The sequence below is a fragment of the Nomascus leucogenys genome, chromosome 3 (assembly GCF_006542625.1).
Source record: "Nomascus leucogenys isolate Asia chromosome 3, Asia_NLE_v1, whole genome shotgun sequence".
Lineage (NCBI taxonomy): Eukaryota > Metazoa > Chordata > Mammalia > Primates > Hylobatidae > Nomascus > Nomascus leucogenys.
Window position 1 is genome coordinate 122,633,610 of NC_044383.1, and position 20,109 is coordinate 122,653,718.

The following is a 20,109-nucleotide window of genomic DNA, read 5'->3' on the forward strand; positions in this document are numbered from 1 at the left end:
ATAAGTTCGGAGTGACTCCGTGCTGCCATATGGTTGGAGATTTATGTTAATAAAAAGGAAAGTGATGCACAGAAAATGGGGATGAGGTGCAGAAACAGCCGATTGGTTACAGCGCAGCATTTGCCTTATTTGAACATGGTTTGAACAGCCGGCTGCTGTGATTGGCTGATACTTGGTGATTGCTGGGAGATTATGGCTCTCTAATGACTGTTTAAACATCCAGTTAGGTCACAGTTCACTATGTACCAGGAGACCTTTAGGAAAAACTAAAAATATGTAAGGAGCCAGCTTTAGGCTAAACTTAATTTAAAGGGGGGCAGAAGTATGCAGGGGCTCTGCCCATAGGGACGCAGGCATTAGCCAAAGATTGCACTGATGAACTTACATGAGCAACTGGGATAACGGCTCTGAGAGGGAAGAAGACAGTTCTTGAAGGAATACAATAAAGGAACCTGAATAAATGCAACTATTTAAAACTCCATTTGGAGGCCAGGCATGGTGGCGGCGGCTCACTCCTGTAATCCCAGCACTTTGGGAGGCCAAAGCAAGCGGATCACCTGAGGTCAGGAGTTTGAGACCAGCCTAGGCCAACATGGCGAAACCTTGTCTCTACTAAAAATACAAAATTAGCTGAGCATGGAGGTGCGTGCCTGTAATCCCAGCTACTCAGAAGGCTGAGGCAGTAGCTTGAACCCAGGAGGCAGAGGCTGCAGTGAGCCAAGACTGTGCCACTGCATGCCAGCCTGGGTGACAAGAGCAAAACTCCGTCTCAAAAATAAAAATAAAAATACCGTTTGGCTTCTGTTTAAGCCTTTTATCCTTTTCACCAACACAATTCTAAGTAGAAAAAGTAAACTATAACAAATTAGAATCCAAACATTATTTCCAAGATTTCTTCACTTGTTTTTAAATAGCAATTTCCCACTAACAATATCATAAACATAGTTGTTTTTTAAACTGAATTTTTAAACAAAATTCCCAGCATGGAATATTTCTACCTGATTAAATATTTAAATTTTAATATTAAAATATTAAAATGCAAATAATCTAGTACTTCCAAATAAAATAAGTATCTCAAATATTAAATTATCATTTCTTTAAAAGGATTTTTTAAGATATACCCACTTTTTATAGAAAGACAGGCTGATCACCTGAGGTTGGGAGTTCGAGACCAGCCCGACCAACATGGAGAAACCCCATTTCTATTAAAAATACAAAATTAGCCAGGCATGGTGGTGCATGCCTGTAATTCCAGCTACTCGGAAGGCTGAGGTGGGAGAATCACCTGAACCTGGGAGGCGGAGGTTGTGGTGAGCTGAGACCGCTCCATTGCACTCCTGCCTGGACAACAAGAGCAAAACTCCGTCTCAAAAAAAAAAAAAAAAGAAAGAAAGAAAGTGGATACATTTCTGGGAAGAGGAGGCATTAAATACTATAAAAGTCAATGTTCTGTTTTTTGAAGGTTACAGCTGGTAGGGCTCAGGGAATTCCACCTCAAAACATGACTGTAGGAGACAAAAATTTGTACCCCAAATATGCCTTTTTGGCATAGGGATTATTTTGAGAAACAGCAGAAACTGGAAAAGCTCTGAAAACATAAAGTAAGTTACCCTTTTGTAAGAGAAATTTACATCCATAAAGGGAATCTCTATTTGTAAAGGTGTCTCCATCTCTGTACCAGAAAGAAAGGGATGGCTCTAAATCTAAACTAGAAACTCTTATCAATGGGGAAGGCACCTACTTAAATCTGTGCAATAAACCTTACCCTTGTTTAGACATTTCCTGATCACCTCCCCATAACAGGTTTTCTCTACACCTCCTCTGTTTCTGTAGACATGTATTAAAGCCACCTCCTAGATATTTATAGGCATCTCTTTAATTGCGCTTGCCTTTATGGTATTTTGCTAAATCTACTCTGCCTGTGCTCTATAAAAGGAACAAGAAAGCCTGGATGACAGCACATCTGCTGACAGCATGGTTTACTCAATATTTTAAGCCCACTGTTGAGACCTGCTGTTCAGAAGAAAAGATTCTTTTCAAAATATTACTGTTCATTGACGATGCATCAGGTCATCCAAGAGCTCTGATGGAGATGGACCAGGAGATGAATGTTGTTTTCATGCCTGCTATCACAACATCCCATCCTGCAGACCATGGATAAAGAAGTAATTCTGACTCTCAAGTCCTATTTAAGAAATAAATTTCTTAAGGCTATAGCTGCCATAAATAGTGATTCCCCTGATGGAGCCAAGCAAAGTAAATTAAAAACCTTCTAGAAAGAATTCTCCATTCTAGATGCCATTAAGAATACTTTTGATGCATGGCAGGAGGTCAAAAATGTCAACATTTACAGGAGTTGAGAAGATGATTCCAAACCTCATGGATGATTGAGGGGATCAAGACTTCAGTGGAGGTTAGTAACTGCAGCTGTTGTAGAAACAGCAAGAGAACTAGAATTTGAAGGGAAATCTGAATACCGAATTGCTGCAATTTCATGATAAAACGTGAACAGGGCCAGGTGCGGTGGCTCACGCCTGTAATCCCAGCACTTTGGGAGGCCGAGGTGGGCAGATCACAAGATCAGGGGTTCAAGACCAGCCTGGCTAACATGGCGAAACACTGTCTCTACAAAAATACAAAAACTAGCAGGGGATGGTGGCACGTGCCTGTAATCCTAGCTACTCAGGAGGCTGAGGCAGGAGAATCGCTTGAACCTGGGAGGCAGGGGTTGCAGTGAGCTGAGATCGAGCCACTGAACTCCAGCCTGGGAGACAGGGCGAGACTCTGTCTCAAACAAAACAAAACAAAACAAAACAAAACAAAACAAAACAAAACAAAACAAAACTTGAATGGAAGAGGAGTTGCTTCTTATGGATGAACAAAGGAAAATGGTTTCTTAAGATGAAAGCTACTCCTGGTGAAGATACTATGAATGTTGTTGAAATGACAAGGGATTTAGGATATTACACAAACTTAGAGAGGAACTGACCCCAATTTTGAAAGTTGTACTGTGGGTAAAAAGCTATCAAACAGCATTGCATGCTGCAGAGAAATGAAAGGAAGAATCTACTGATGCAATCAACTTCACTGCCGTCTTAATGTTTATGACTCTCTAAAGGCTCAAATGATCATCAGCCCTTTTTAGCAATAAAGTTTTCTTATTTTTTTGAAGACAGAGTCTTGTTCTGTCGCCCAGGCTGGAGTGCAGTGGCATGATCTCGGCTCACTGCAACCTCCACCTCCTAGGTTCAAGCGACTGTCGTGCCTTAGCCTCCCAAGTAGCTATGATTAAGGTGCACACCACCATGCTCAGCTAATTTTTGTATTTTTAGTAGAGACAGGGTTTCACCATGTTGGCCAGGCTGGTCTCAAACTGCTGACCTCAAGTGATCTGCCCTCCTCGTCTTTCCAAAGTGCTGGCATTACAGGCATGAGCCACCATGCCCAGCCACTATTTGTAACGAAAATATGTATGTTGTTTTTTCAGACATAATGCACATTTAATAGACTACAGTATAGTGTAAATATAATTTTTATATGCACTGGGAAACCAAAAAATTAGTGTGACTGCCTTGTGAAATTCACTTCATTGCAGTGGTCTGGAACTGAATCTGAAGTATCTACGAGGTATGCCTGTACTCTGGAGATTCGGTTGGTATTCCCTAGGCATCTCTCACAAATACATGAAGTATATATGTTAATAAACTTCTGTTAGTTTTCTTTTGTTAATCTGACGTTTGCCACAAGTGTTCTTGCCAACTGAGAACTCGGGAAAAGTTATATTTTCCTTCATGCTAAAACTAACAAGCCACTGAAAATGGATGGAGATAAAAACCTTTCTATTTTTCTCGTGGGTATAATTTCAAAACATTCTGATGGCAGCCATTGGCTGTAAAACCTGTGTACAACATTCAGTGTATTTCAACAAAGCTTAATAATTAATGAACATCCTATGTCATTAATTTATAATAAATCCAATCTGTTTCAGAATTTTCAAATGCACTGCTTAAGATTCTGTCCCAGTGGTAATTAGCTAACAGTGACAGTCTTTAAATTCCTTTATTTGCATTTGTCATAATACGCTTTCCAGACAATCTAGTGAATGTTCAGTGAGTGACTTTAAGGGTTGTGGCAGTGGTCAGGCTATCTGATTACTTTCCATAATGAGTGAGGAGCTTTTCTCATCATTAGAATACATGTCAGAATAAAGAGACTTCCTGAATTAGACACAAATAGGTAGAAATTTTTGTAATTGTAATTATTTTTACCATTAGGATTCCCAACAAATTTTGATAATTTAATTTGGTTCTCTTCCTTATGTTGATATGGAGGTACTGGATAAAATATTAATTTAATTTGGTAAATATTACTGTTATAATTTGGTAAAATAACACGAACTTTTATTAAAAAAGCAACTGAATGCTTGCTTGGACACTGAAGAAATAGCTTCAAATATTCAGCCAAAGCTGTTTATGACTGATACTTACATCAACAAATACAGATCACTTAATTTTAACTGTAAGTGTTCATTAAGAGAAATTAGTCTTTCTGAGGTGGGCTTTTTTTTCCTTTTTTTTGCTAGTTTTGGCAATTATGCAAGACATCAGTAAAGTTGTTCCTTTTCAATGCCTCATCTCCATATTTACATTTCAACCACTTGGTACCTTGTCTACAGAGGAACACAGAGCTCAGAGGCTCTTCCCAAACTGCCAAATGCTCCAAAACAGATACTTAATAGGGTTTACTCAGTTCCACAAATGATGAGCCAGCTACCACCCATCAGAGTTCATTCATCATTTGACCTATTAAGCCCATCAGAATAAAATGCTAATTTGGATTTAAATGCTCATGAAGACTTAACCCTACCTAAATTATCTATCTATCTAACTATCTATCTATCTATCTATCTGAGACAGGGTCTTATGCTGTCTCCCAGGCTGCAGTCCAGTGGTGTGATCACAACTCCCTGTAGCCTTGACCGTCTGGGCTCAAGCAATCCTCCCACCCCAGCCTCCTGAGTAACCGGGACTACAGGCACATGACACTATGTCCAGCTAATTTTTGGTAGAGATGGGGTCTTACCATGTTACCCAGGCTGGTCTCAAACTCCTGGGCTCAAGCAATCCTCACGCCTTAGCCTCCCAAAATGCTGGGATTTCAGGCATGAGCCACCGAACCTGGCCTGAAAATGTCTTTTAAATAGCAAACAGCCAGGTGCAGTGGCTCACGCCTGAAATCCCAGCATTTTGGGAGGCTGAGGCGGGAGGACCGCTTGAGCCCAGGAGTTCAAGATCAGCCTGGGCAACAGGGCAAGACCCCATCTCTTAAAAAAAAGTTAGCCAGGTGAGGTGACCCTCAACTGTAGTCACAGGTGCTTGGGAGTATGATACGGGAGGATGGCTTAAGCTCAGGAGTTCGGGACTACAGAGAGCTATGATCATGCCACTGCACACCTGCTTGGGTGATAGGCCAAGACTCTGTCTAAAATAATCAAAATAAAAAACATCTCCAGTTACCTTTCATCTAAAGGACTACTTGAGATGTTAAATTTGGCCAAGAGAAGAGACATTAGGAGACGAAAATTGCCTTAAACTTATGCTACTCCTTAAAGACTATATAGTACATAGTCATAAGTTTGGAACTACCTTCACCTATAGTTGAACTATCCCTTTCTGGATCCTTGGTCAGACAATCCCTCATCTTTCATCTAGTGTGTACTCTGAATAGGAATATTAGACATGTGCTTCCAAATGTAGCAATGAAAACTCTAGAAATATGAGGAGTAGACAGGTAAAAACAGCAATATGTGAATATTAAAAGCGTTATAAATAACAACATTATATAATGATAAAAGAGTCATTTCACCAGGAAAATAGAATAATTATAAATATATATGCACCCAATATCTGAGCATCTAAATATATAAAGCATACAATGACAGAACTGGAGAGAGCAATAAACACAATACAATAGTAGGAGGAAATCCGAATTCCCCACTTTCAATAATGGCTAGAACAAACAGACAGAAAATCAGTAAGGAACAGGGGACTTGAAAAACACGACAGACCAAATGGACCTAACAGACATATAGAACATTTCACCTCATAGCAGCAGAAGTGCTATGTTCCAGGATATGTCCCAAAACAAGTCTTAATGAATTTAAGAAGACTGAAATGACACCAGGTATTTTTTCTGACCACATAGGATTAAAGTAGAAATCAATAGCAGAGAGAATACAAGATAATTCACAAATATGTGGAAATTAAACAATATACTCTTAGCCAATGAATGGGTCTTTAACAACCAACAAATGGGTCTGAATATGTTACCCAAATAATCTTTATTTTATGGATTTTGAGCCAAATGCCACCGAGAATCAGCAGACTCAATATGAAGCTCTAAAATCAAGGCACAAATTTTCTTTTTGTAAAGGAAATTTATAGTTAAATAGAAAATTTCCATTTGTAGAGATATCTCCCTCTAACTCAGTAGGGATACGATGACTCCAAACATATCAATGGAGAAGACATCAACTTAAATGTGCATACAAAACCTTACTAAACAACCCCTGTTTATTATACTTTTCCTGGTCAATTTCCTATAACTTGTTTACCCAGCCACAAAGCCCCAAGCCTCCACTCCTTTGTTTTAATCTAAGACAGTATTTAAGCTCAAATTCTAAACACCCATTTAGGTTACTCATAGCTGTGTGCTCCCAAGTGTACATGCATGATGCACATGCTAATAAATTTCTGTTTGTTTTTCTCCTGTTAATCTGTCTTTGGAAAGATTAAGCTGGAAAACCTGAAATGAGTAGAGAAAAAGACTTTTTGCCTTTCCTATAGGGAAATTATAAAATATCTTGAGACATAAGAAAACAAAAATAAAACACACCAAAACTTATGAGATGCAGCAAAAGCAGTGCTAAGAGGAATATTTATAGCTATAAATGCCTACATTAAAAAGAAAGAAAAAGGCCAGGCATGGTTGCTCATGTCTGTAATCCCAGCACTTTAGAAAGCCAAGGTGGGAGAATTGCTTGAGCCCAGTAGTTCAAGACCAGCCTGGGAAACATAGGGAGACCCTGTCTCTACAAATAATAACAAAATTAGGTGGGCGTGGTGGCATGCACCTGTGGTCCCAGCTACTTGGGAGGCTGAGATGGAAGGATCACCTGAGCCCAGAAGGTCAAGGCTGCAGTGGTCCATGATTATGCTATAGCACTTTGGCCTGGGCAAAAGAGTGATACCCTGTCTCAAAAAGAAGAAAGAAAGGAAGAAGAAGAAGAAAGAAAGGAAGAAAGAAGAAGAAGAAGAAGAAGAAGAAGAAGAAGAAGAAGAAGAAGAAGAAGAAGAAGAAAAAGAAGAAGAAGAAATATTTCAAATAAAAACAAAACATTATACCTTCTAAGAGCAAGAAAAAGAAGAACAGGGTATAAAGCTAGTGCAGGGAAGTAATAATGATCACAGCAGGAAAAAAAAAGGAGAATATAAAAACACTGGGGCAAAAAACTCAATGAAACAAAGTTTTTTTTTTTTTACAGACAAAATTGACAAACCTTTAGCTAAACTAAAAAAAAAAACTCAAACAAAAAAAATCGGTGATGAAACAGGAGATATTGTAACTGATGCCACAGAAATAAAAAGGATCATAAAAGGCTACTATGAACAATTAAACAATGATATGCTAACAAGCTGGAAAACCTAAAAGGAGGAGATAAATTTGTAGAAATACAGAACCTACTAACATTGAATCATGAAGAAATAAAATATCTGAACACACCTTTAAAGAGATTGAATCAGGAATTAAAAAAAAAAAAAAAAATCCCACCCCCCTCCCCTGCCCCAAAAAAGCCCAGGACCAGATAGCTTCACTGGTGAATTCCACCAAACATTTAAAGAATTAATGCCAATCCTTCTCAAACTCTTCCATGAAATTGAAGAAGAGGGAACACTCTCGAACTCAAATTACGAAGCAGTGGTACCCTTACCCCATAGCCTAAGACACTACAAGACAAGCAAACTATATAGGCCAATAACCCTGATGAAGACAGATGCAAAAATACTCAACAAAATACTAGGTATCTGAATTCAACAGTATATTAAGGGAACAAATGAGATTTATCCCTGGGATGCAAGAATGGTTCAACATACACAAATTAATAGATGTGACACACCATAGGTAACAGAATGAAGGATTAAAAAAACACATGACCATCTCAACAGCTACGGAAAAAGAAATTGACAAAATTTGATATACTTTCATGACAAAAGCTCTCAATGAACTAGGAACAGAAGAAAATTTTCTCAAGATAATAAAGGCCATATATGAAACCTCACAGCTGACATCAACTCAGTAGTGAAAAACTAATACCTTTAAGATAAGGAACAAGGCAAGGATGCCCACTCTCACCATTTCTATTCAACATAGAGCTAGAAGTCCTTACCAGAGCAATTAGGCAAGAAAAAGAAATAAGCACTGAAAAGGAAGAAGTAAAACTGTGTTTGTAGATGACATGATCTTATTTGTAAAAAACTTTAAGAATCCACAGAAAAACTGTTAGGACTAATAAAGGAAATCAGTCAAGTTAAAGGATACCAAATCAACATACAAAAACCAGTTGCATTTCTACATACTAACAACAAACTATCCAAAAGGGAAACTAAGAAAACAATCCCATCTACAATAGCATCAAAAATTACTTAGAAATAAACTTAGCAAGGTGATGAAAGACTTGTATACTGAAAAATCATAAAATGTTGATTAAAGAAATTTTAAAAGACACAAATAAATAGAAAGATATCCTATGGTTATGGATTAGAAAATTTAACATTGTCAACATGTCCACACTACCCAAAGGAATCTACAGATTCAATGCAATCCATATCAAAATCTCAATGGCATTTTTTACAGAAATAGGAAAAACAGTCTTATAATTCATATGGAATCCCAAAGACTCTGAACAGTCAAATTATCAGGACAAGGAACAAAATTGTAGGCATCACACTTTTCTATTTCAAAATAGATTACAAAGCTATAGTGATCCCAAGAGTATGGTAATGGAATAAAGACATATAGACAAATGGAACAGAACAGGGAGCCCAGAAATAAGTCCACAAATATATGGTCAACTGATCTTTAACAAGAATGCCAAAAATACACAATGGGGAAAGGATAGTCTCTTTAACAAATAATGCTGGGAAAACTAGATATCCACATGCTTAAGGAAGAAATTAGACCCATACACAAAAATCAGCTCAAAATGGATTAAACACCTAAATGTGAAGCCTAAAAGTGTAAAACTTCTAGAAAAAAAGATAGGGAGAAGGTTCATGACAGTGGTCTTGGCAATGATTTCTTGAGCATGACATCAAAAACACATGCAATAAAAGCATAAATAGACCACTAGGACATAAACTATAAGGCTTCTGCACAGCAAAGAAATCAACAGAGTAAAAAGGCAACCTACAAAATGGGGAGAAAATAATTGCAAACCATATTATCTGATGAGGGGTTAGTATCTAAAAGTTAAGGAACTCTTATAACTCAGCAACAATAAAACCAAATAATCAAATTTAGAAATGGGCAAAGAAACTGAATAGACATTTCTCCAATGACAACATACAAATGGCCAACAGGTACGTGAAAAGATGCTCAATACTACTAATCATCAGGAAAATCCAAATTAAAATCCTCATGAGCTATCACCTCACACCTGTTAGGAAACAACAACAAAAAAAGATGGCCAGTGTTGGTGAGGATATGGAGGAACTGGTACCCTTGAACACTGTTACTGGGAATGAAAAATTGTGCAGCCACTATGGGAAACAGTATAAAGGTTCCTCAAAAAATTAAAAATAGAAATACCATATGATTCAGCAATCCCACCTCTGGATATTTATCTAAAATAATTGTAATCAGGACCTCAAAGGGATATGTACATTCACATACTTACTGCAGCATTATGTACAATAGCCAAGATATGAAAACAAATTAATTGTTCATCTACAAGTGAATGGATAAAGGTAGTATGTACATTCAGCCTTTTTCTAAAAAAGAAAGAAATCCTGCCATGTGGATATCTCTATAGGACATTATGGTATGTGAAATAAGCCAATCACAGAAGGACAAACACTGCATTATTTCACTTATGATGTATCTGAAACAGTCAAACTCATAGAAGCAGAGAATAAAATGGTGGTTGCCATGGGCCATGGGGAGGAGAAAATGCAGAGTTGCTATTCAGTGGGTATAAAGTTTCAATTATGCAAGATGAGTAAGTTCTAGAGATAGGATGTACAACATTATGCCTATGGTTAATGATCTTGTATTGTACACTTTTAATATTCAAGAGGGCAGATCTCATGTTAAGTTAAGTATTCTTACCACAATGAACAAAACAGAGTTTTAGTACATTATTATATTGGCATAACTCTAGGAAAGTAATTTAGCAGTATTTATGTACTGTCATGAAAAAGTTCAAAATTGTTGACTCCACAATCCCACTTTTGAGGCACCCACTTTTGAATCCCACTTTTGAAGGACCAACTTAACAAAATGTTGTAAGATGTGGAACAAGTCTTATTACCTAAAGACGTCCATTAAAGTAACACATGTAACTGTAAAAAAGCAAAAGCAGTAATAGTCAATGGGGGACTATTCCTTCCATGGATTTGTATCTAACCAGTGAAAATAAGTGTATTTAAAGTAAGTCAGTACCATGGATAATTGCTCATATATTTAGTAACAATTATTTGATTATTAATATGCAGATTGATGCTGAGAGGGAATACATGAAAATTGCTAAAGCTGCATTAGGGTGAAGAGATTATGGATGATGTTTCTTTTTTGTTTTTGCCAAAACTTCTGTAATGCTATGTTATATTTGGATCATTAAAATAAATACATTTACTTATTATATACATGAAGCACTGTTTATAAAAAGATGCTTGGAAAACAAACATTTTTGTCAGCTGAAACTGGTTTATCTTCCTAATTCATCACCTAAAAAACAGTTTACATATCATAGAAAACAAAAGGAAACAAGTCTGCCCTGTAGTTTTTCATTTGGAAAGACTGATTTCTTCTAGGTTAGAAGGGTCCTCTGTTACACCCCATCCTTCAATACAAGCAGATTTACAGTTTCCTGGGCTGTGACTTGTAGAACGCAGCCTCACTTGCCATCCTGGGACTAGACTCTTCCTTTTGGGTTGAGGTAGCTGTAGAGTTGCTGTCATAATAAACACCACAGTGAAGCAACATCCAAGGTGCATCTGAATATTTTTTTTTAATTAACTGCTTTAAACCCACAGAACACTTAATTTAATAGTTCCTGAGGAATACAGCCCTCCACTAGACCCACTGAGAACATATCATTTTCATTATACTTGTCCTAAGGTATATGGACCTCTTAGGTTCCAATAACAGGACTTCAATCAACTCAGTTGCTATTGGGTATATTGAGCATAACTTACATGAAAAGTCTAAAACCCTCTATACAGCTGACACAATTAAGAATTTCTCTGTCTTATTCCTAACAGCTCCCATTTTATTCCTAACACCCATTGTACACCTTAAAAATATTTAAGAAAATACATAGTCAAGAATATAATTAAGAAGTATTTAAGAAAACTCCAAACTCCATGTTTTATAACTAAGAGAATTCTCACTTACGTATAGCTACAATTCATGTATAGAAACAGCTTTTGCTTAGTTATTGATGATTTCACCTAATTTGAATCCAAACAAAAATCCTGAATGACACATTTAATTTTTACCTTGACAATGACTGAAACATTATTACTGAATACTTACATATTTAAATGGTGTATTTCACTATGAGAAAAGTAAAAATACAAATTTCAAGATCTCAAAGCAAGAAGGCTCAATAAAACGTTATATAAAAATGTTGATCTTTGACTATTTTATAACTGTTATGTTAAAGAGAAACATGAAACCTTTGCATTGCTAATATTAGATCAAGTAAGTAGAAAGCTTAAATATTAACATTTACCTTCCTTGGTCCTTCATCCCATGTTACTTGCTATTGAGGCCACATGAGTTTATTGTCTGTGATATTAGAAACACACGTATATAACCTAATGGGTTACGATGCAGAAATGGATTAAGGCATTATCTTTTAAAAAAGAATATGCCTTGCAGAAAAGTATCCTCTGATTGAGAATACTGATGCCTTTAAGGACTGTTTGGGGTATTTTGAAGAAAACTACGGATCAACACATATAACTGGAAATATAGTGGAATTTACTCATACGCTTTTAGGGTTTTCTCTCTAAACACTATTAGGAGTTTTAGATTTTGGTGAACAAACTGCCTTGGGTATTAAAAAGTAGAAAAACTCCTATTTATGCTAAGTAGTCATATGCTATTGGTTCAAATATGTATTCTCACATATTTAAAAACTTTAAGTTTTAAAAGGCCAGTTGGCTTGTAGTTCACTTAAAATGTATTTATTTATGTCACCTTAAGGCTCTGAGTAAAAATAAATAAATTACATGGTCAAGATGGTATATCAAGCCAGGCATAGTGTCATACTTGCAGTCCCAGTTACTTAGGAGGCTGAGGTGGGAGGATTGCTTACTTGAGCCCAGGGGTTCCAGTCTAGCCTGGGCAGCACAGTAAGACCCTTCTCTTAAAAAAAAAAAAAAAAAGATGGTATACCAGTGGTTGCAATTCAGTACAAAAATTTCAGTTCAGAAGTTCAGAGACTAGTCACTAAAGAATGACTCAGTGAAATGCTATAAGAAAGGATTGGGGGCTTTAAATGTATCATTTATATCTTAGACTATAAATGGTAAATCTCAGAACTTGAGCATTTTTAGGTTGTGTGACAGTACGTATTACCAACTCAATATCCTTCCTGATTTAAGTTCCTCCCAGTTCTTTCATTCTATCTCATTTCTAGAACATACACAGCAGATTTTTATGTTTAAACTTGAGCAACTCTTTGCCTGGACAGCATAGCAGATTCACGAGCAACACATTTCCTAGAAAAAGAATCTCTAACTTCTGTCCTTGATATGCCCCTGCCAGTGCTCTTTGCCTGTGAATACCTAGGTGGAGGGAAAGTTAAACTCCATTTAACTGAATATACTTTGAGGTCTCAGGAGGTTTAGGTGAGTGGATGATGGTATTTAAAACTTTAATTTTACAAGCTGGGTGTGGTGGCTCACACCTGTAATTCCAGCACTTTAGGAGGCTGAGGTAGGCGGATCACCTGAGCTCAGGAGTGTGAGACAAGCCTGGACAACATGGTGAAACCCTGTTTCTACTAAAAATACAAAAATTAGCTGGACATGGTGGTGCACGCCTGTAGTCCCAGCTACGTGGGAGGCTGAGGTGGGAGGATCGCTTGAGCCTGGGAGGCAGAGGTTGCAATGAGTCAAGATCGTGCCATTGCACTCCAGCCTGGGCGACAGAGTGAGATCCTACCTCAAAAAAACAAAAACAAAAACAAAAAACCCTTTAATTTTATCGAGGCATGTTTCAAAGACCACCTATTCTAAATATCATAAGGCTCAGAAAAGTAAAAGTTATTGAAAATCAAAGAATCATTTTCTTTGAGGAAATTTCTACCAGATTTTTATGCAGCATAATTATAGTCAATTAATACATCTTAAGAGTTTGGTACCATATCATTTAAAAGGCATACCATATACACAATGATACTTATGAAGAATTAAAATACTAACCAGAAATACAGTTTTCATTTATTGAATATCTACTATGTTTCAGAATGTATTAAATGCTTTAAATACTTTGTCTCATTCAATTTACTGCTCACAGTAAGACTGCATAAAGACTGTATGTTAGGAAATATTCTCCATACTCTACAGAAATGGAAACTGAGGCTCAAAGAAGCAATTTGTCAACATAAATGGCTAAATGGTGAATAAAATCCACATCAATTTGACTTTAAAATCTATTATCCTAACCAATATGCTACAATATTTTCTAAAGAATTTTTTTTTCCAAAATGTACTTTAGTCTTTTCACTGTTTTGCTGGGGTGTTTCTTCCCCCTTAACTAGTGATATTTTGGCAAATACAGAATATAAAGTCAAAATTTTGAATCTTATTAAGGAAAGTACTTGCATTGTTTTTTAGTTTATATTTGAGTAACACTGTATAATTTGCTTAATGGGTTATAGATCCTTTTCTTGTGCAGAACTTACTTGATCATCTTAAATTAGGGCCATTTCATAAAGGAGGAGACTGAGGCTCAGGGAGGTTAAATGAGATTTGCCTGTGGTCAGGCAAACATGAAGTGTGGGAGCTGAGTTTTGAAACCTAGTTTTCTGACTTTCAAGTACAATATTCTGTCTTCTTGGTAAAGGTACAGAGGCAATGTAACTTTGAGAACAGCTAGTGGTCGAGTGCCTTGCTTAACAAGATTTGTAGCTTCTAAAAAATATGCCAACCACAAAACTCCTGGTAAAGGAGCTTGAGTTGGCCATACTGCATGACCTTCATCGTGTATGTGGAAGGGGCTGCCCCTCCTGCGGTGGCTGAGCAGAACGCTGGCTGCACCCAGGCTTCAGACAAGGAGAGATGTTATTTGGCCTGTGATCTGGCATTTCACCATGAAATTATCTTTCTGGAGTATTCAATTTAACTATCTTTCATGAAGGAAGTAAACTTATTGATTTTTTCTTTTCTGCTTGAAACACTGTTTGAATCATCTATGATAACAGAAGATATTAACATTGCATGCTGACTTTCTTTTCTTCTTCCAAAAGTTAGAAGAAACCAGTAGTGGTCTGTCAACTACAGGAGTTACACTTATCCATGGTTTCACTTTCTAAGGTTCCTGTTACCTGTGGTCAACCACAGTCTGAAAATTGGTGAGTACAGTACAATAAGACATTTTTGAGAGAGAGTGAGACCACATTCACGTAACTCCTATTACTCTATATTGTTATAACTGCTCTATTTTATCATTAGCTATTGTTGTTAATCTCTTACTGTGTCTAATTTATAAATTAAACTTTGTCATGGGTGTATATGCCTAGGAAAAGACACAGTATGTACAGGGTTTGGTACTATCCACCATTTCTGGCATGCCCTGGGGATCCTGGAACTGCGGATAGAAGGACTACTGTACAAAAACAATTAGCATATTCCACTGCAGTGACACTCCTGATTTTATATAAAACTGTATCTTTTTGGTCCTTTTGTCTTTTAATAAAAAGAGTAGGTGTGGTCTCTCCTACTTTGCTGTCCTATTGAAAACTAGGGATGGATTCATTAATTTGATAATTAAGTGCCTAGTGGTTGCCAGGCACTGTTCTAGGTGCTTGGGATACAGCAATGAACAAAACAGATAACATTCCCTGCCCTCAATGAGCATATATTCTAGTGTGAGGAAAGACAATAAACATTAAAGCATCAGGTAGTGAAAAGTGCTGAAGTCAGACCAAACAATGACAGAGAGCACTTTTTGTCTAGAGGAGGTCATGTGTATCATGCTGTTCATTATTCCACAGCAGCTTGATAGTGAAAACAGGTTCTGCTCCCACAACCATTTGGACTTTCATGAATGAAGAGCAGGGCTGCCGTATGTCGAGTATACACACAGCTGCAAAGTGTGCAGAGGACAGCTCCCCCTGCACCTCCACTGAAATTTGAATTTATGGAAACATGCAGCTTCCATGTTATCTACTTTTGCAGGAAATTGGAAAACTAGGACCAAAACCAAGCATACAAAAGTTGAGTATTTTTAAGCCACTTATCTAGGAGTTTTTGACCAATTATCTGGATTTTTAAAAAATTCTCCCTTCAATTTTAAATTTCTCAATTGGACATTTATCCTATTTCCTTACTGAGTAACCTCTATTTCATCTGATAGAAGCAATCCTATTTTATCACATTCAAATAATAATGAAATTCAGTGCTTATGCATCAACTATGTCTTATCCTAATACTTGAAAACATATGTAAGTCATTTTTACTCTTCTTTAATGTATATATGACCCTGAACATTTGAGATTATTCTATTGTTTAATGATATTGACACACTTATAGAATATAAATAACCTGTCTGAAATCACGGAACTAGTAAATGTCAGAGCTAAAAGACAAATTCAGATCCAACCCCAAAGATATTTCTAATATGCTGCCCGGACTCTATATTTTATAATCATAAAATACCAAAAGCAAACCACTTATTCACACTAATCCATCTTCTAACAGTTGCTGGATACTGGCAACTACATACCTCATGTATGTCTCCTACATCAAATGTAGGAGGTGTGTTTTTATAACACAAATTTGCAAATGTTATCTGTGAAAATGAAGATTTATATTTTTAAAAGGCAAATAATTTAGTGAATAAGGCAGCTTTATTATTCTAAAAATTAAACTTGATAGAACATCCACATAAAGAAACTTCTAGAAAAGAAAATAAAGTGATAAAAGTTACTCCTTGAAATGTAGTCTATAGAGTTCCAATGCTTGTATTTTCTGTGTAAAGCCCATGTGTGACTCACTGTTTACATATCATGAAAATGACAGCATTCTGGTAAGGAAAGACATAACTGGGCAGCACAGATAATGTTTCTGATAAAAAACAAAACAAAATAAAAAAAATAAGTAGGCAAGACAAATGTGATCTTTCTTTTTAATAAGCAAACAACAGCACTCCCCAAATACACCTCTCTAAATAGAAAAGCAACCATTTTTCAAAAACCCTGATCTGATCTAGACACAAATATTAAGAGGGCTAAGAAATTATCAACAAATTATATACTGAAATTTTTTTTGGACAGCAGCATAATTGTGTATGTTTGTCTAGTTTGCTACTGTTCAGCTTCTCACTTTGTTTTTGTCAACAAAAGAAAGAAGTATGGAAAACAGAGAATGATGATGGTTTGCCTTTAATTTTCATGGCAACTATCACACGGCTCTAGGACATGAAGGTAGAAGTATAAATCCATAGTTTATATAACAAATATCATTTTATTTAATTAAATTCCCACTCCTTTTTCTAAGGACATTAAAACAATGATTTAAAAAAAAGAAGATCTATTAGAAGATTTCCTACTCTGTACTTCCACTTGTCACAAGTATTAATTTGTCAAAATGGATTTAAAGATTGCCTGATTCTTGAATGTCCTTATTAAGGTTTTCAAAACACATTTCGAGCCCAAGAACTTACAGTACAGTTTAGTGTCTTCCATGCTAAAATCCTTCTTTCTTGAATATCCTGCAACATATCTGCATGTCTCCTTCTTCTTGCTTTGCGTCCCTCAGCCAGGCAAAGACCAAATATCAGTGAAGGGTCCGTTTAATCATGCTAAGTATTATCTCTCACACAGCTTGAGGTAGCTCAAGAGGAGAGCAAAGGGTGGTGAGACATACGACTCGACAGCCACTGTTTTTAAACAGTAACCGTGTTCATTGAACCAAGCAAAAACTGGGAAAGGCTTCTGTTCAAAAAAACCAGTGAAGCTCAAATGGCTATGGGCTGGGAGTAGGGGAGGCTTTTCCTGGTTAAGGAATGGTTGCTAAACATCAGCTCGGTCTCAGGGATTCAAACTCAGAGGCCCCAAACAGAATGCATATTAAACATACACTAAAAACCTAGTTGTTTACCAAAATCATCTAAACATTACATACTATTTCTCCAGACTGTCTGTCTTTGGGCTTCCTGATGCATTAACAATGACATTTAAAACCCTGAAGATTATGGCTGACTTTGTTCCCATACTAAAAGCATCTGAAAAAGGCGATCATTTAAAATCAGTCAGGCAGAGTGGCCTCTGTTCTCTCTTCACTGCTGAGAACAGACACGGAGTCACTGAGAAAGTGTATGGAATGACATTTAGGTGCCCTGTTCAGAAAGTCCAAAAACTTGACTTGCTTCAGTAAGTTTTGAATAATTCTGAAGGCTTTCACAGGGGAAGAGGAAGAACCAGTGAATTTAAATGCTAAAGTTTTAGAAGTTATTTCTATATACATTAAATATTGGTCCTCAGAGTTTATCATTTTTTAGTCAGTGATATATTGCATTGTAAACTGTGAACTCAACATTTCTACCACACTTTTGACTTGGGATTATCTTTAAAAGGGCTTTTTGTTTAGGGTGATAAGAGTGGGAACCGAGGAGAAAGGATCAGGTTAAATCCTTGCCTTGCCCTCACAGCATTTAAAAGCATGTGACTTGGGGGCCAGAATACTTTGATTAAAATCAATTAACTTAATGAGTTTGGGTGAGCAGTGGGCCCAATGTGAAAAGGAAAACACAATTTTTAGAAGAAAATAAAACCTGCCAAGCCCCTCTGAACTAGCCCCTTTGAGCAGGTGGACCTGACCCAATAAAGAGATTGGCCACTCATGGTTTCTAAGATGTGTGAGGGTCAAGCACAGGCACTGGACTTGCCAACTAACCTTGTTAATACCCTTGGAACTACAGACTCCTTAGGAAGAGCCAGTGGAGTGCCTGTTCCCGCCCAGCACCACCCCTACAGCCCCAGGGACGCAGCATCAGAGCGTATAACCACCACTCCCCACCCACTCCATTTTCAAAAGTAGCCTATGTAGACATGGGCAACGCCTTGCATGCACGGCTCCTTACCTTGGTACTACTGACTTTTTTTTTTCTTTTTATCCTTCTTATGGTACTGATACTGACATTTTAGACTAGATAATTCTTTGTTGTGGGTGGCAGCTGAAACTTACTGATCATCTATTATGTGTCAGATATTATTCTAAGGGCTTTTACACATATGAACTGGTCTAATCTCACAACAACCCTATTATGACGCCAGTTTTACAGATGAGGAAACTCTTGAGATGCAGAAGAACTGTTGAAGATGCTAAGTGGCAGACTCTTCATCCCTATACAGATGCTGCTCGACTTACAATGGGGTTATGTCCCGATAAGCCCATTTTAAGTTAAAAATATCATAAGTTGAAAAAGCATTTAATACACCTACTGAATATCATAGCTTAGCCTAGCCTACCTTAAATGTGCTAAGAACACTGACATTAGGCCACAGTTGGCAAAACCATCTAACAAAGCTCATTTTGTAATACAGTGTTGAATATCTCATGTAATTTATCTAATACTGTACCCAAAGTGAGAAACAGAATTGTTGTATGGGTACTCAAAGTGTGTTTCCTACTGAATGCATATGGCTTTCACACCATCATAAAGCTGAAAACTCCTAAGTCGGGAACTGGCTGCACTATGTTCCGCTGCAGCATCTACCCTCCCTCTAAGTAAGGAGGTGACTTCTCGCTTCCGAGCAACAAAGGCATTCAGGCCAGTGCTGCCTGCTGATGGGAAATGACTGGTACCACAAGGACAGAAGAAAGACAGGGAAAGACAGAGGACATTGTGTGGAGACAGTGCACCACTCTTCCCTTAGCAAAAACAGTTTTTTTTCTTTAACTAAATGGTGGTGAATTCATCCAGAAAAACAGCTGAATGACAACAAGAGAGAAAAGAGAATAAAGGTTTTTGTATATGACAAGTGGCTCAAGCCAATTTCTCTGTCCCAGTGCATGGAGCAGTGGGTACTATCAATTATGCATCATCTTAAACTCTACACTGCACAGCCACTGTCATAGAAAGAGGGATGATCCTAAATTCACACATCATTCTTGGTATTTTCTCAAGACTAAGGTATCAGCTTATCACCCCACTTTTGGTTTCATTCTTTTCTTTTCTTTCTCTTTCTTTCCCTCTCTCCCTCCCTGCCTTCCTTTTCTTCCTTCCTTCCTCTCTACTTTCTTTCTTGCTTGCTTTCTCTTTCCTTTCTTTCTCTCTCTCTTTCTCTCTTTCTTTGAAGGTCTCACTGTCACCTAGGCTGCAGTGCAGTGGTGTGATCTTGGCTCACTGCAACCTCTGCCTCCTGGGCTCAAGTGATCCTCCCATTTCAGCCTCTCGAGTAGCTGGGACCACAGGGGCATGCCACCATGCTCAGCTTTTTTTTTTTTTTTTTTTTTTTTTGGGTACAGAAGGGGTTTTGCCATGTTGCCATGTTGCCCAGGCTGGTCTTGAACTCCTGGCTCAAGCAATCCTCCTGTGTCGGCCTCCCAAAGTGCTGGGATTACAGGCATGAGCCACTGCACCTGGCTTGGTTTC

The 20,109-nt window shown here is 37.4% G+C and overlaps 1 protein-coding gene across 14 annotated transcripts in view; it reads right to left on the minus strand.

The window, feature by feature from the left end:
• The window catches only part of MAP7 (microtubule associated protein 7), a 209,688-nt gene that overhangs the window by 106,814 nt on the left and 82,765 nt on the right, over positions 1-20,109 (minus strand). For 2 of the 14 annotated variants that reach the window (XM_030809747.1, XM_030809742.1), the window contains exon 1: positions 17,176-18,847. The exons of the other annotated variants lie outside the window; for them this stretch is intronic. In XM_030809747.1, coding sequence (XP_030665607.1) covers positions 17,176-17,197 — 22 coding nt within the window. In that variant the 5' untranslated portion in view covers positions 17,198-18,847. Of the gene's footprint in view, positions 1-17,175; positions 18,848-20,109 lie in introns of those variants that run through there. 14 annotated transcript variants of the gene reach the window in all.